We start from the raw sequence: 17,110 nt of genomic DNA, 5'->3' as shown, positions 1-17,110 counted from the left end.
CATTCAAAAATTATTTCCTAAGGACATGGTCAATTGACCAATTACTTTGCAAATCACTAACAATAGTTACTAAGGCACATTTCCAACACTCCTCCTTGCCTCTCATTTCAAATCTAGCTTTTTGTAGAACCTTGGTTAAGATATCTGCAACTTTTTTTTTATACGAAACTAAAGTTTATTCATAGATAAAGTTTTACAATAATAGCAGATGAGTAATCATCACAACGAGAGCCCATACAAATTTCCAATCCCTAATCAAATCTGAAATAGACAAATGATTAAAGTCTTTAATATTAATTGTCCAACTCGCAACCCTGAACTTGATCTTCTCCCAGACGTCGTCCACCGTCTCCGACACCTCTTGAAAACCATATAGACCAAAGCGTACAGTGTATCACCATGTGCCAGAAGGTCATAAATTTTCTTCTTGAATACCTCCCGGCTCCATGACGATCAAATCTACAGCCCTCCTCGGAAATACCCAATCAAAACCCAACTCGAGCAACACTTTTGCCCAAATACCTTTTGAAAAAGAGCAATGTACCAACAAGTGATCCTGATTTTCTTTGTGCTTCTGACATAAAGTGCACCAATGCGGCCTTCTTTGCATCGAATCACTGCAACTTGATCCTCAGTCTTGCAATAAAACAATTTGATTTCACCATCCTATCGTACTTTTGTTCAGTGAAACAACTTGATCTTGACACCAGGATCTTTTGAGATTGCAATTGCAGCCTGGCTATCTGTATGAATATGTGTTGCTTCATTTTTCTCCATTTGTACGTCTTCAAGTAATTTTTGGATCCAAATTTGTTGATCAAGCACCTTTTGTCATCAAATATGACTTTGAAGCTTTTTTCATTTAACTAGCAAACCTTAAGCAAGTTTTAATCGATATTTGGCATATGTAAAACATCAATAATAAACTTCAAACCTGTAAGACTTTCTATAGCCACAGTTCATTTCCCTTTGACTGAAAGAAATTCAGAGTTTCCAGTTTTTACTTTGGAAATGACATCAAGCTCTTTGAAGAGATCATTTTTTTTTTGATAGAAAACTAGATTATTATTAAAATTTGATGTTACACAAGTTGTACGGATAAGTAATCCGCAACCACATTACAAGAAGGGTCAATCAACACAAACCCTCTGACATCCATAATTAATACTCAATAATCACAAACTCTATGACCTCATATCACAATTATCACAAGCAAACAAAATTCCCGTCTCTTGTCAAATCCGAAATTCCCAAATGACTGTAGTCTTTCAAATTTGTTGTCGAGGATGCAATTCTGAATTTCATTTTCTCCCATATTTGATCGACTGAGTCGCCCACATCTTCAAATATTCTTTTGTTCCTCTCCAACCAGAGGGACCAAAATACGTAATGAATTATCAAATATCAGAAATTGCCGATTTTTTTGTGTATGTGGCTCACAGAGTCCGAGTAGAAGAGATCTCTCGCTTGCCTCGGAGCGACCCATTGAAATCCCAGCTCTTGTAGAACTCGCGACCAAATGCTTGTAGAAAATGAGTAATTCAAAAGCAAATGGTCCTGGTTTTCCCAATTCTTTCGGCATAAGCAGCACCATTGCGGGCTCAGATTAGAAGTCTTCCATCTTCTTTGGACTGAATCGCACGTAGGAAGCTTCCCAAGGCCACGATCCACGAAAAAATCTTAATCTTTTGTGGGACTTGTACTTTCCAGATATTATTTGAAAACCCGAATGAATGGAAAATTGAGTCAGGGAAGTTGGATTTATATAAGGAACTAACAAAAAACAACCCTGACGGACATCCCAACCAGACTCTATAATCCTCAATTCCCATATGCAATCTGACACTCTGTAAGACACCCATCAAATTAGTGTAATCCCCAAACTCACCCTCAGTAAGATCTCTTCTAAACCTCACAACCCAAATGATAGAAGAACTACCCCCACTGTTGACAACTACTAAGAAATGATTAATTGGTTTATTGGCAGAAATTGAGATACGAAACAAAGAAGGAAATCTTAGTCTAAACGAGATCCCTCCCTCCCAAATATCCTCCCAAAAACGAATGAGATTACCTTGCTTAGGAACCACCCTAGTAAGTTGATGGAAAGCCTGGTAAGACCGAGAGATGAACTTCCAAGGACTTCTGAACGTCACATTCTCCGCCAACCCCAAATCCCACCCGTTTTCCTGAATCCCGTAGATGCTCTTGATAATTTTCTTCCACATCGACCCTCTCCACCACCATTTCCCAAGAAGAGCCTTATTTCTGAGACATATATCCCCCAATCCTAAACCGCTTTTTTCCTTTGGTTTACACACTTGTTTCCATCCGACCACGTGGCAGTGGCTTTCCCCGTCATCACCATCCCACAAAAAGTCCCTCATCATTTTCTCCATCATTGTAGCCACCTTAATTGGAACTTTGAAAAGTGACATGAAATAAGATGGCATAGCACAAAGCACGGCTTTAATCAAAATGAGCCACCCACCCCTCGATAAGAAAGATTTTTTCCAACTCGCCAATTTCTTGGACATTTTTGAGAGAACAGGTTCCCAGAATACCATTTTTGTGGGATTACCTCCCAATGGCACCCCGAGGTACTTAATAGGCCAACTCTTCTTTTTGCATCCAATAGATATCGCCAACTCATCGACTTCCTCATCATAGCAATTCAATCCCAACACCACACTTTTTCCCAGATTAATATTCAACCCTGAAATTGTGCCAAACAGTTTGATTATCCCCCAAGAAGAGATCATGGTCATTAGTTATGCGAGATGTGCAACTCAATGTGTCCAATCATACCACATTCTATGCACTTGATATCAGGCCTCCACCAATACTTCCTTTGGGGATGATTTGTCTTTTTTCAATGTGGGCATGGTGGATAGGTCGCATCCCTGTTTTTGTTGTCTTTACCTCTTCTTGAGCTTTTTTTTTTTTTTTGATAAGAAACTAGATATTATTAATAATTGAAGTTTTACACATAAAGCGGATGAGTAATCCGCAGTAGAATTAAGAACATAACATATTAAGCACTATCCTAGTAAGATCACGCCCACACATAATTCCAGTCCCTAATTAATTCAGAAATAGACAAATGCTGAAAATCTTTAACAATGATAGTCCAGCTCGCAACTCTGAACTTTATCTTTTCCCAAACTTCGTCTGTGGAATCTGGATTGTCTTGAAAAATTCGTTTGTTCCTCTCCAACCATATAGACCAAAGCGTACAGTGTAAGACAATTGGCAGGAATTGCGTTAATCTTTTGTTTGTAACTCCTCCCAAATCCGTTATTATCATATCAGCCGCGAACCTCGGAAGTATCCACTGAAAACCCAATTCCGTCAAGACTTTCGTCCAAATATCTCTAGCGAAAGAGCAATGCACCAACAAGTGATCTTGATTTTCTTCTTGTCTCTGACATAACACGCACCACTGAGGACACAACATACACGAGGGCCACCTTCTTTGAATGGAATCGCAAGTGGGGAGTTTCCCCAGAGCCAAAATCCAAGCGAAAACCCGTACTTTATGAGGGATCGGTACTTTCCAGATTCTTTGAAAGTAAGGAAAGTAAGGAACAGATGATATAGGAAAGAATGAATTGTAAAATGAACTAACTGAGAACACTCCTGACTGGTCTCCCATCCAAACTCTAAAATCCCCCACACCCCTCTGTAATCTCACCGACTCGAGAACCCCTAATAGGTTTGTGAACTCACCCACTTCTACCTCATTTAACTCTCTTCTAAAACGAATGTCCCAATGAAAGATATGACTGGGTCCCTCAGAATGTGATGCCAGAAAGCTGCTAATCGGTTTGTTTTGAGTTGTGGTAATCCTATATAGTGAAGGAAAGCTCTGTGAAAATGACTCCCCCCCCTCCCAAACATCTTCCCAAAATCGAATGATATTACCCTCTCTTAACACCGCCCCAACCAAAGGAAGAAAAACCGGGTAAGATCGAGAGATAAATTTCCACGGACTTCTGAAAGTTGTGTTCCTTGCCAAACCCACATCCCACCCATTATCTTGAGTACCATAAATGCTTGTTATCACTTTTTTCCATAACTTTTCTCCTTCCAGCGACCCCCTCCACCACCATTTTCCCAACAAAGCTCGATTTCTCAAACCTATATTCCCCACGCCCAAACCCCCCCTGACCTTAGGTTTAGTAACCTGCTTCCAGCCGACGATATGACAATGCTTATCCCCATCCGCACCATCCCACAAAAAGTCCCTCATCAACTTGTACATCCGCATCTCAACCCTTCTCGGCACTTTAAATAAAGACATGTAATATGACGGCAAAGCGCTCAACACTGACTGTATCAAAACCAATCTTCCCCCTCTTGAGAGGAAGGCTTTTTTCCATGAAGCAAGTTTCCTTGCCATTTTTGATAAGACCGGTTCCCAAAAATCTATCTTCGATGGATCACCACCCAATGGAACTCCTAAGTACTTTATTGGCAAGATATCTTTTTTACAACCAATTTCATGTGCCAAAGCGTCAACCTCATCATCCGGAAAGTTAATTCCCAAAACCAGACTTTTTTCCAAGTTTATCTTCAATCCCGATTGATGACCAAAGTAATTAAGTATATCCATTAATGCCATGACATGTCTTCTCTCCTGAACCAAAAATAGAGTGTCATCCGCAAACTGAATATGCGATATCTCCACTTTTCTTCTCCCAACTTCGAGTCCTTTTACCTCATTCAATCCCTTGGCCTTATCAACCAATCTACCCAAAACATCAACTACTAAATTAAACAGGAAAGGGGATAATGGATCCCCCTGTCGAAGTCCTCGCTCCCCCTTGAATTTCCCCCTTGGCCTTCCATTAATGAAAATCGAAAAGGACACACTCGAAACACATCCCTTAATCCACCTCCTCCATCTCTCTCCAAACCCTTTCATATTCAATACAAAATCCAGAAACCTCCAATCAACATTGTCATATGCTTTTTCCAAATCAACTTTTAGAATCCACCCCTTTTTATGTTTCCTTCTATATTCCTCCACAACCTCATTTGCAATTAGGCAACAATCAAGAATCTGTCTCCCCTTAATAAAAGCACATTGTGTCTCATCGACAGTTGAATCCAAGACTTTCTGAATTCTGTTAGTCAACACCTTTGCCACTATCTTGTACAAACTCGTCGTGAGGCTAATTGGTCTGAAATCCTTCACATTAATCGCTTCCTGTTTTTTCGGAATGAGGCATATGTATGTTTCGTTTGTGATGCCATTAACCACGCCGCTTTCATGAAATTCCTTGAACACTCTCATCAAATCTGCCTTAACCGTTTCCCAATTATGTTGGAAAAAAGCTAATGTGAAACCGTCGGGGCCCGGTGCTTTATCACCGTCACAGTCAAACACCGCTCTCCTGATCTCCTCCTCTGAAAATTCAATCTCCAACTCCTCCGCCTCCCTCGACTCTAAGGGACACCAAACTACTCCATCGATCTCCCCTACCCCCACCCCTTCCGATTTTCTGTAAAGATTCTTGTAAAAATTCAGTATATGCTCCTCAATCTGTCTCTCCCCATTGATCATATTTCCATCCTCCAGCATTAGTTTATCTATCGTAGCCTTATTCCTTCTGTTTGTCAACAGTGAGTTGAAAAATTTTGAGTTTTGGTCCCCTTCCTTCAACCATTTTATTTTTGATCTTTGTTGATTCATTCGAAATCTGAAGAGTGACAACGTTTCTAATTCACACCTCACCATTTTTCTTTCCGCATGTAGAGTTTCCGACCATCCTCCCTCGGACTCCAACACATCCAGCCTCTTCATCCTCGAAGTCAACCCCTTGTACCTAACACCCACATCTCCAAAAACTTCTCGGTTCCATTTCGATGCCTCGACTTTTATTCCTTTCAATTTGAGCATAAACTTGTACCCCTCCCACCCCTGACAGTCCACATTACTCCACCACATCCCAACCAAGTCTTTAAATGAACGGTGTGAAAGCCAAGCATTCTCAAATCTAAAAGGAGTAGGACCCCACAACACCTTAGTAGTATCAAGTATCACCGGACAATGATCCGATGTAATTCTGGGTAGCACTGTCTGCCTAAAGTTGGGAAACAATTCCCTCCATCCCCCGGCGAAGAGGTATCTGTCCAATCGACAACAAATCGGATGTGCCCTTAGGTTTGACCATGTAAACTTTGCGTTCAAGAGCGGAGGATCATGAAGTTCCAATTCCTCTATCAATCTGTCAAAACACATCATGCTCGCAGTAATCGAGTTGCTATTAAGTTTTTCTCCTGCATTTCGTACCACATTAAAATCTCCTCCGAGGCTCCAATTGATCCCACAAATGGTGCTCAGTCCGGCCAATTCATCCCATAACATTTCTCTATCTCGTGGTTTCACTGGTCCATAGATAGCAGAAAACCACCACTTATGCTCCTCACTCTCACTAATCTCAACCGAAACCGAATAATTCCCTATCAGATTGTTTCTTACCACCACCACCCTTGGATCCCACATAACGAGTATACCCCCCGAACTCCCAACCGAAGGCAAGTAAACCCAATCAACAAATCTGGCTTTCCACAAACTGGCCACAAATCTTCTATCAATCAACTCTTGTTTAGTTTCCAAAATAGCCACTAAATCCGGAGCTTCCTTACGAATGACCGCACGAACAAGCTCTCGCCTTTTTACCGCCCCTCCTCCTCTTATATTCCAAGTGCATATTTTCATAAAACAGATAAAGGCCCCTTCGAAGTTGTTCCTCGCTCATAATTAATTCCCCACTTCAACCTACTCAATTCTCTCCTCAAAATACCAGTGGACTTCTTCACCTCATCCCAACAACAACCTTCTGAATTTTTTCTCCCACTGTGAACCTTAATAGCTGAACTTGTATCCATGTTAGCCCGTAAGGAAATCTCTCTCTCTTTACCCGGCGTTTCATTGACCTTACCTGCCCCCCCTCCTAAATAACCACTAGACAATCTCAACACTGTGAAGGAAGAAGGTAATAAAGAATGAAGAGAAAAAGAGTGACTAAGAGAAGGGGAATGATCACCGGTTAGTACCTTTCCCTCATTAGATATTTCGTTAACGCGTGTAATTGGCTCAGTGATAGGCTCCTTCGACGGTGAGAAAAGTCCCTTCATTAGCACCTCATCCTCCACAATATTAATCGACTCCTCTGTTTTGAAGGATACTTGACTATCGGAATCTGAGCTATAAGCCTCATTCTGCAGTAAATCATCACTGGAGTCATCAAAATCTGCACGTACACTGTCATCCAAATCATGAATCCCCAACCCTCTGACATTAGCATCCCCAAGGAAGTCTTCATCAACTATACCATCGGCTAGTAACTCATTATTTTTGGGTCTTCTGCTGTAAACCTTCGAGTAATTTGGCATCCTTAAGCATTTTCCTGTACTGCCACCCGAGGTTGTTTTCTTTTCGTCCTCATCTGTACTCATTGAATGAATCGGTGACCTTCTGAATTTTTGTACCTCTGTTGGGACTATTTTTCCCAAAATCTTGGACACTTTTCCTTCCAAAGCTGTACCCAATCTCTCATTACTTGTTGATATCCTGTGATTGCTGTTGCTTACCAAGGGGGTCATCTTCGTGCATTGTTTAGTCAATCCCGGTTGTTCGTTGCACCCACTGTTTCCTGGAGATTTTTGATCCGTTGTCTCTCCTGCAGCATCACATTTTGTTTGTGTCTCATTCCGCATCATATTCCTTTGAACATTTGTGTCACCCCAACCCGCAACCGTTTTCTTGCCATTCACAAGTACTTGAGCATAAGTTCGACGTTCGTACTTCTCGTAAGCTTGTGAGTCAAAGGAATCTACACGAATTCTGATATCTAGACTATCGTCTCCTATCTGGATCTTCATGCTGTTAGTTATGAACCCTCCAGCAGTGCCCTTCACCTTTAACTTTGCTGATTCCAGATTGCGAAATTTCAAAGTTTCCTTGCTGACCTCCAGCAGACCCCCACATCGTTCCCCAATAATTGCGAAAGTTTCCCTCGACCAAAGGTGCCACGGTATCCCATAAATACTCAGCCAACTGTTGCAGCATCTGTCAACCGAAACATTAGTGTTGATGTCCGGCCTCCATTCATCGAAAATCAAAGCCACCCCACCGTCGAAGAATCCTCTTTTGAGCTTTAGAAAATAAGAATACTCCTCCGCATTAGATGGCCACCACACTGCTTTGTTCGCTTGAAAGGGAAATAAGTCTACTACTTTGTTTGCAGGATTTCCAAGGACCGTCCGAATCGAATCCCAAGCAATGTTGGCCCTAATTCTTGTAACAATTAGTGCCTCATGCCACCTCAATACCGAATTTTCCTTATCACTGTCTTCCATTTCTGCCATCGGTCCTTTTGTAGCATCCTTTAGCCTTGTAATGTCATCATTCTCCATTGTGATTCTTCGATAGGTTTTGTGTTCTTTATGTACGATCGGTGGACGGTCCCTTGTGGTGTAGCTCCCTGAAAGTATTCTGCCTAAGGCCTCTGAAATGTTCTTCCATCCCACTGATTTGAAACCGCTCGGCACTATTGTAATTTGCTTTCGTCCCCTCAAGTCGAATTTGTTCACTTCGACAAAGCTTCCACATTGGTTGTTGATTCTCTGTGCTGTGAAAATCGCATTCTTTCCCCTGTATCGATGAAAGTCCCTGCTTGAGTAGGTATTGTTGACGAACTCCTTGAATTTCGAACCTAGCCATCTGGCCTCATCGCGATCAAAGTCCATCATGTAGTTGGCTTTCCTAGTTCTTTCGGCCCACCAAACTGAGTTGCCCCCATTCCCCAGCCTCAGTGTAAACACTTTATGTTCAAGCTTTATGACCTCATCCCTTGCTACGAACCCAGTGGCGAATTTCCGTCTATTTGATGCATACATCGTTCTTTGAGCAACAGGAATCCCGTCGACAGTAGGTTCCTTTGACTGAATGGTGCGCTGGAACCACAGTAATGAACCCGGCACAAAAAGAAGGAAAGTATTATGCCAGCGAAGGTGAAGCTCGAAATACGATTTTTTGACAGTGTGTTAAAAAAGGAATTTGGCATAAAAAAGTATTATGCCAGCGAAGGTGAAGTTCTTAAATGACCTCATCCCTTCTTTTACTGCTTATTGGCAATTGGAATTGATCGATCCACCATTACTCAACGCAAAATTTACATGGTCCAATTTAAGAACAGTACCAATATGCAGCAGATTGGACAGATTTCTGTTTCTGGGAGGATGGGTGGAGCTATTTCCTCATCACAGACAATCAGTGTTGCCACGCATCACATCAGATCACTTTCCACTAGTGTTGGACACACAGAAATGTAAATGGGGGCCTTGTCCTTTCAGGTTTGAAAACATGTGGCTGCAAGATAAAACTTTTAAGAAAAAGTTCTCAAGTTGGTGGAATAGACCACAACCTCTAGGGTGGGAGGGTTATAAATTCATGAAAAAATTAAGGGCAATTAAGAGTGACATTAGATTATGGAATGAGGAAGAATTTGGGAGGGTTGAGTTGAGGGAGGCAGAATTAAAAAACAGAATTGTTAGACTGGATGAAAAGGAAAGTGAAGGCAGGGAAAATGTTGAAGATGCGACTGAAAAAAAGGAAATCAAATGCGAATTGGAAGAGTTGCTGTGTAGAAGAAAAAGATTGTTATTTCAAAAAGCGAAAACAGTGTGGTTCAAAGAAGGAGATCAAAATACAAAATTCTTCCACTCGTTACTTAATCACAGAAAAAACAAGGCAATGATTACTAAACTGGAAATGGATGACGGTACGATAGTAGAGGATGAGGATCAAATTGTGAAAACAATTGTCGATTATTTCCAGACATTGTACAGTAAGAGCGATGGGAGGCAGTTTGGGATTGAAGGACTGGATTGGAGACCTATTGATGAAGAAATGAGGTCTGAGCTTGAGAAACCTTTCATGGAAGAAGAAGTCAAGAAGGCGGTATTTGAATGTGACAGATGCAAAGCACCAGGGCCCGACGGTTACACTATGGCGCTATTTCAGGATTGTTGGGATATTGTAAAAGGCGATGTGATGAAGGTTTTGATGGAATTTTATGAAGGGGGAGTTGTAAATGGATTGACTAATGAGTCGTACATTTGTTTGATCCCAAAGAAAAGCGACTCATTAAAGGTAAAAGATTTTAGACCTATAAGTCTAATCACGAGTTTATATAAAATCATTGCAAAAGTTCTGGCAACAAGAATGAAAAAGATTTTGTCTCACACACTCTCGGAATCTCAAAATGCTTTTATTGAGGGGAGACAAATATTGGATTGTTGTTTGATTGCGAATGAGTTGGTCGAGGAAAGACAAAAATCGAATAAGAAAGGTTGGGTCCTCAAAATTGATTTCGAGAAAGCATATGATAATGTTGATTGGGATTTTTTGGACTTTGTGTTACGAAAAAAAGGGTTTGAGGATAGGTGGAGAGGTTGGATGAGAGGTTGTGTATCCAATGTATCTTTTTCAGTCATGATTAATGGGCGACCGAGGGGAAAATTTAAGGGACATAAGGGGATTAGACAGGGAGATCCTTTATCACCATTCCTTTTTAATATGGTAGTGGATGTGTTGGGAAGTTTGATTGACAAAGCAAAAGAATCAAGTTTAATCAGCGGTATTGAGGTGGGACGAGATAAGGTGGTAGTCTCACATATACAATTTGCGGATGACACCTTGTTTTTCGTCAAAACAGAAGAGGACATTAATTTTCTGGTGCAAGTGGTCAAACTATTTTGTGATATGTCAGGGTTAAGGATCAATTGGGAAAAGAGCGCTTTATTGGGTTTAAATCAAGATGAGGCATTTGAGGTGGACATAGCACACACGATCGGCTGTAGAAGGGAACAATGGCCGATAAAATACTTGGGAGTTCCTTTGGGGGGAAACCCACTCAAATCAACTTTCTGGGAACCCATTACTGTTAAATTAAAGAAGAAATTGGCAACTTGGAAAAAGGCATTCTTGTCAAAGGGTGGGAGACTAACATTGATCGCTGCAGTCTTAACAGCTCTTCCAATTTATTTCATGTCTCTTTTCAAAGTACCAAAAGGAGTGGCGGCGGGGTGGGAAAAGACAATGCGGGATTTTTTATGGGATGGCAATGAAGGCGAAACACACTATCATATGGTTGGATGGAAACAGGTTTGTAGACCGAAAGAGAGAGGTGGGTTAGGTGTGGGGAATATATGCTTGAGAAACATAGCTTTATTGGGAAAATGGTGGTGGAGGTTTAGTGTTGAAAACGACACGTTGTGGAGAAGAGTAATTAAGAGCAAGTATGGATTGCAAGAAAACGGTTGGGATGCGGGGTTGGCGAAAAATGTTACGTTTAAATGTCCGTGGAAATTCATTTCTAGAACTTACCCGGCTTATCACCGAAGGTTGCGTTTAGAGGTTCGGGGTGGGACTAAAATCAGATTTTGGGAGGACATTTGGTGGGGGGAGTCATCTTTTCGGGACATGTTTCCTTCATTGTATATCATTTCAAATTGTCATAACTTGCCAATTTCCTTTTTTGTTTCTTTCCATAATCCATCGGCTGCTATATCATGGAATCTGCATTTCCGTAGATCACTTCGAGATGAGGAGATAAACCAATTGTCTACGTTTTTAGGTATTTTAGAGAGGGTAAGTTTGGTGGAAGGGGTTGATGATTTTCGGGTATGGGAAGGGGATCCGTCGGGGAAGTTTTCTGTCAAATCCATGTTCCAATCTTTCTTCCAATCCAATAACAATTCACTGAATTTCAGTTTCTTCAATTTTATTTGGAAAACACCTATCCCTACAAAAATTCAAATTTTCTCTTGGACAACTACTCTTGGAAAACTACCTACAGCCGAGGTGATTCAAAAAAGATGGCCTAATTGTGCTCTTTCTCCAAATTGGTGTGTGTTGTGTCGTAAGGAGGCGAAGACACAGGATCATTTGCTTGTTCACTGCAATTTCAGTAATGCGTTGTGGGTTAGGGCACTGGAAGAATTGAGACTTGTTTGGGTTATTCCAAAAACAGCAAAGGATTTGTTCGACACGGACCTAGGACAGCTTCTCGGAAAAAAAGGAAAGATCTCTTGGCGAATGGTTGTTCATGGAATATGTTGGGCCATATGGCTAGAGAGAAACAGACGAATCTTTCAAGATACTCAAGGAACAAAAGAAGATTGTTGGGAGATTATCAAGATCAACATCGCCAATTGGATTCGATCAGTAAAAGAGTTCCAGGGATTAGCGATTTCAGATTTAATTAGAGATTGGTCTTACATTTATTGGTAGAAGTCTTATTTTAGTTCGTTCGGTGGATTTCTAGTCCACTTCCTGTAATAGACTCTAAGATATTTTATCAATAAAAAGTTTGTTTCTTATCAAAAAAAAGAAAGTGATGAGGATGGAGAGGGGTTCGTAACTCTCTCCCGACCACTCGATTTTTCAAGGTAGTAGAGACTGTTCTTTTCTCTAGCATGTCAATCATCCTCCTTGTGCCCTGTTCCTGAAAAACACAGTGAGAACCATAAAAAACAGCAGAATCCTTTGTGAGTTTTTGGATTGACAACAGGTTTGTAAAAAGTTTTGTGACATACAGGACATTTTTAAGAGTGGGGGTTTTGTTTATAACGTCTCCTTGTCCTGCTACTGTTGTGGCAGAACCATCAGCCATTGTTATCTTTTTGTGCGTGGGCAAGGCTCATATATGACAAATTTTTGTGGACAGTGGGTCATGTGATCTGTAGCACCCGAATCAATGACCCAAGAGCTAGTGTTGACAGTATCCAAGACATTGAAGGCATGAGAAGAAGAAAATATACCTGAGAACACCAAAGTGCATGTTCCCAGAAAATTCTTTAGTTTCTCCATTTCTTCTCTATTGAATTCGATGGGTGATCCTTGAGGGTTATTTTCTCCATCTTGTTGATTACTTGAAGTTGTAAATGTCTTTCCTTGTCTCTTCGAATGTCCACCTTGGTTTGTCCAATTTTTAATCAATCTTTGTGGCCGACCGTGGATTTTCCAGCATTTGTCCTCAGTGTGGTTATCCCTTTTATAGCGCGGGCACCACATGGAATTTTTACTGTCTGATTTCAATGAAAAATCAGGTTATTTATTATCCTTTCCTGCCGACTGCTCGGTGCTAAGGTTCCTCCCTTTTGTGGTTGCAAGGGCTGAATTGTATTCTATCATAACACCTCTTCTTCCTTCTTCAGCTCGAACAATTGCAATTGTTTCATTTAGTGTTGTTAGATCTGCTTTTCCAAGAATTTGTACTCTCACAGCATCAAATTCATATTTAATCCAGCCAAGAAGTCATAATTCGATCTACTGCATCATCACAACATCTCATTTCTATGCATTGAATTGATATGCGCTCGGTTTTTATGGGATCAAACTTCGTCACAGAGATTCCACTTGATTTTGGGGAAGCAAATTTGTCTTCCAGTTTTTGAGGAAGGGTTGGGTATTCTGTGCGCTTTTGCCTTAATAATTCTTATGAACTGAATTCATGTGGAACAAGTACTGACATTAGTGCTCTCCAACTAGATACCTTTTAGAGCTGGCATCTCCCTTACTCAGTGTTGGCTTCTTTAGATAGGACTATAGCACATGCAGGGATTGATTGGGGCCTGGGCGTCGGTAATACCAGCTTCTGGGACAATACCTGGTTGATGTCAGGTCCCGTTTCCAGTTTGCGCAAGGTGACTGGTCCTAGGGATGTTAGGGTTAATTTCTTTTGGTAGAAGGTCGGTGGCACGTCGAGAAACTCCTTCAGGTGTTGTTCCCCCAAACATTGTTCATACTATTTTAAAGGTCCTGATTTTAAAATTTCTGGTTGACAAACTTACCTGGAAACATAGTACTTATGGTTCTTTTTCCACCAAGTCAGTATGCAGATTATCCGCTCATCAAAAGACATAAAACCCATCTATTCCCCACTAATTTACTTTATCCTACCATTTCCTTTTTCTATTCGAGGTTCCGAGCTAGGAGAATTCTAGTTCACGACATCATTTAAAGCTCGTAGAGTTCAGCTAGCATCTAAATATCAATGCTGTCAAAGCAAAGAAACAGTGGAGCATCTCTTCTTTTCAAGTGACATTGCTATTCAGGTATGGACACATTTTGTTCGATTTTTGGGGGTTGTCATTTTGGAACGTTGGAAGCTTGGACAAAGGTGGCAGCACAAGGGGCACATCAAAGGGGATATTCCCTTTATTATTATCTGGTTTATCAGGGTTACACCCAACTACTCCAAGCATAGGGACATCAAGTGTTTAGCTTCTAGAAATATTCGAACTATCTCATCCCATATCACTATTTGTGTTAACGAGTGGGGATGTGTAAATTTGAGCATTGGAGAGGATATTCTTCTAGTGCCAGAGTTTGGGTGTCTCATTTAATATGGAGAGTGTTACTCGTGTTGTGTGGCTGTGATTAAATGGATCAAACCTCTTCGGCTCATTCTATTGTAATACGGACTGCTGCTCTCGCAGGAATCCAAGAGAATCTTCCTTGGGTGTTATCATGATAGATAACAAAGGAAGACCTATCTAGGAGTTTAAAGATTATATTGGAGTCAGGTCCAATCTTAAGGCTAAATTGATGGCTATTGTGATGGATTGGAATTTTGCCAACAATATTGTTGCTTCCGGCTTTATCTTGAATCAGACTCGGTTGCTCATCATCAAATAGGATCATTCGGCTTGGGAATTAGATCAAGATCGGCTTGGGAATGAGATCAATATTAACTAGAATTCGACTGATTCACCCAAATTTCCAACCCACCTCTCTCATATTTATCGGCAAGGAACATATTTGTGGATGTTTAGCTAATGCAACCTTCAAAGAAAGATGGTGCCATTTATTTTCGGAGAGTATGTTTTCCACTCAAATTCGGTTGGGATGATCTTATTTATTACTTCTTCCACGGTCATCTGGTGTTTTAGGTATTCATCTTGTGCAGCTTGTAGACTTGATCTCAGTTGCTAACAACTAAACTAGAATGTTTAGTGACTGCGGCATGGTCAGTCATCCTGTTTGTTCCAGAATACATATTTTATTCTTAAAATGCTTTCTCATTAAAAGCTGTATTGCTTATTAGATCATTGTTTATATTTTAATTAATAATTAATTAAATATACTTTCATCCTGTCAAATAACTGAATTGTTAATTTTGATTTCTTATGATTTCCATTTTGACATTTTTTTTCATTTTAATTTAAAATTCAGGTATTTTGCTCTATGAAATGCTTTATGGCCGCACGCCATTCAGAGGGAAGAATAGGCAGAATACTTTTGCTAACATCTTGCGCAAAGGCCTCGCCTTCCCAAGTAGTATTCCCGTAAGGTCCTGTTACCTAATAAGTATATATAGTAAACTGGCACAATATTGAAATTTGAAATGTATCAAGCACAGTCAGTTTCTAAAGTATCACGAGTGTGCTCACAAAGTAAACCTTCAACTGTGTTGCATAACGCTATTTCCATATTCCTATTAATATCCTTACTCATGGCAGTCATTGGAAAGTTTGGTTTCGGTAATGATATTTTTGAAAACTGTGCCACCTCTGCAGGATCACTTTACGAGCAATATATCTATGTATACATTGAATACTTGATTTCCTAGATATAGGAATTCCACTTAATATGGTGAGAGGCAAGGGGAAAAATTTGAGAGATTGAAACAGTATATAACAGAATTTAGATCTCCCAAATTTATGAGAGATCATCTGCTCTGTATTCATTTATTGTGTTCTCCTTTTCTATTCTTCTACCTCTACAACGAATGGTGGTGAAATTGAAGCAATTGAGAGTGCATGATTCATGTATGCAAGAACTTACTTTATTTAGAAATTGTTTTAAAAGGCAGATACTAAAGGTTGAAATTCTGATATGACGAGATTCCAGGTGAGCCTTGCTGCAAGACAATTGATTCATGCGTTATTAAATCGAGATCCAGTTGGGCGTTTAGGATCATCTCGTGGTGCAAATGAGATCAAGGAACATCCTTTTTTTCAAGGAATAAATTGGCCTCTCATTCGTAGCATGGTAGCAAATCCTTAAATTAGGATACTAAATATTGGATTTCTAGCTATTTATATGTATATCATGGAAATGGTTTACTATGTAACCGGAAATCTTTTGCAAGCAGAAGCCACCCCCACTGGATGCACCTCTCCAAATAACTGAAACTCTAGAAGATGCAAACTGGAGAGGCGATGGAGTACTTAAAAATTCAGTGAAGTTATTTTAGAGGTTTGAATAATGTTGTGTTTTAAGTATATTTTGATGTATCGATTGTCACGTTGAAAAATAATTTCATGGAAAGAAAGGGACAGCTATATCTAATTGTTCAACGATAAACTGCAGGCCTCTCGATGCGCACACTTATGAGGAATGAGCTTCTTGAAATCTACAAATCTCTAGCTGTAGTTTGTAAATAATGAGGGAAGATGGCAACAAGAGAAAATCTCTGGCAGTGGTTTGTTTTTACTAGTGTTTTCCCCAGTAATGGCCCTGCCAGTGGCGAAAAAGGGTTGCACGTGAAAACTTAGCTAATTCGGAAAAGCTAATGGAATGTGTACTACTCCAATTATTGCATTTAGGTGCCATAAATACGAGGTTAATACATATGGGAAACATAAGCAGTCTGTGGTCATATTGTTCCTGGTGGTTGTGTGTGTTGCAAATTTGTAATTTATTGTGTCAATATAGAGATCATTGTAGGACCGAGATGTATTTCGTCAAATTAATATAGCGTATGAAGTGATCAAGAGATAATTAACTTTACATGTTCAAATATAACATTTATTTATTTATTAATGATATTTTAAAGATTACACCTAACATATACATTGCTACTAATATAGTTTGCATATTACAGCTGTGCATTGAAGCAATTCAAACAAACATCCATTTGACAGTCCTTCAAAAAGAAAAACATCCATTCGACGACAGGGGTGGCTCTAAATGTTATTCCATGTAAACTCCAAATACCAGGGATGATTTAAATCCCATTACATAATTTCCTCTTTATATGGATTTAAGTTGTATTTGATAAAAGAGAGAATTTATAAAATAGGAAAC

The 17,110-nt window shown here is 40.0% G+C and overlaps 1 protein-coding gene and 1 long non-coding RNA gene across 3 annotated transcripts in view; both read left to right on the top strand.

Moving 5' to 3' along the window:
- Positions 1-16,863, top strand: part of LOC140842070 (phototropin-2-like) — a 64,072-nt gene extending 47,209 nt beyond the window's left edge. For both annotated transcript variants that reach the window (XM_073209890.1, XM_073209889.1), the window contains 4 exons: positions 15,254-15,366; positions 15,932-16,072; positions 16,176-16,279; positions 16,394-16,863. In XM_073209890.1, the coding sequence (XP_073065991.1) occupies positions 15,254-15,366; positions 15,932-16,072; positions 16,176-16,277 (356 nt within the window). In that variant the 3' untranslated portion in view covers positions 16,278-16,279; positions 16,394-16,863. The remainder of the gene's footprint in view (positions 1-15,253; positions 15,367-15,931; positions 16,073-16,175; positions 16,280-16,393) is intronic.
- Positions 12,413-15,253, top strand: LOC140842073 (uncharacterized). The gene is made up of 2 exons (XR_012120307.1): positions 12,413-14,898; positions 14,988-15,253. It is a non-coding gene; the product is annotated as an uncharacterized lncRNA (long non-coding RNA).
- Positions 16,864-17,110: the final 247 nt, after the last annotated feature.

The sequence above is a fragment of the Primulina eburnea genome, chromosome 9, assembly GCF_022965805.1.
Source record: "Primulina eburnea isolate SZY01 chromosome 9, ASM2296580v1, whole genome shotgun sequence".
Classification (NCBI taxonomy): domain Eukaryota; kingdom Viridiplantae; phylum Streptophyta; class Magnoliopsida; order Lamiales; family Gesneriaceae; genus Primulina; species Primulina eburnea.
This window is presented reverse-complemented; position numbering and strand designations above follow the sequence as displayed.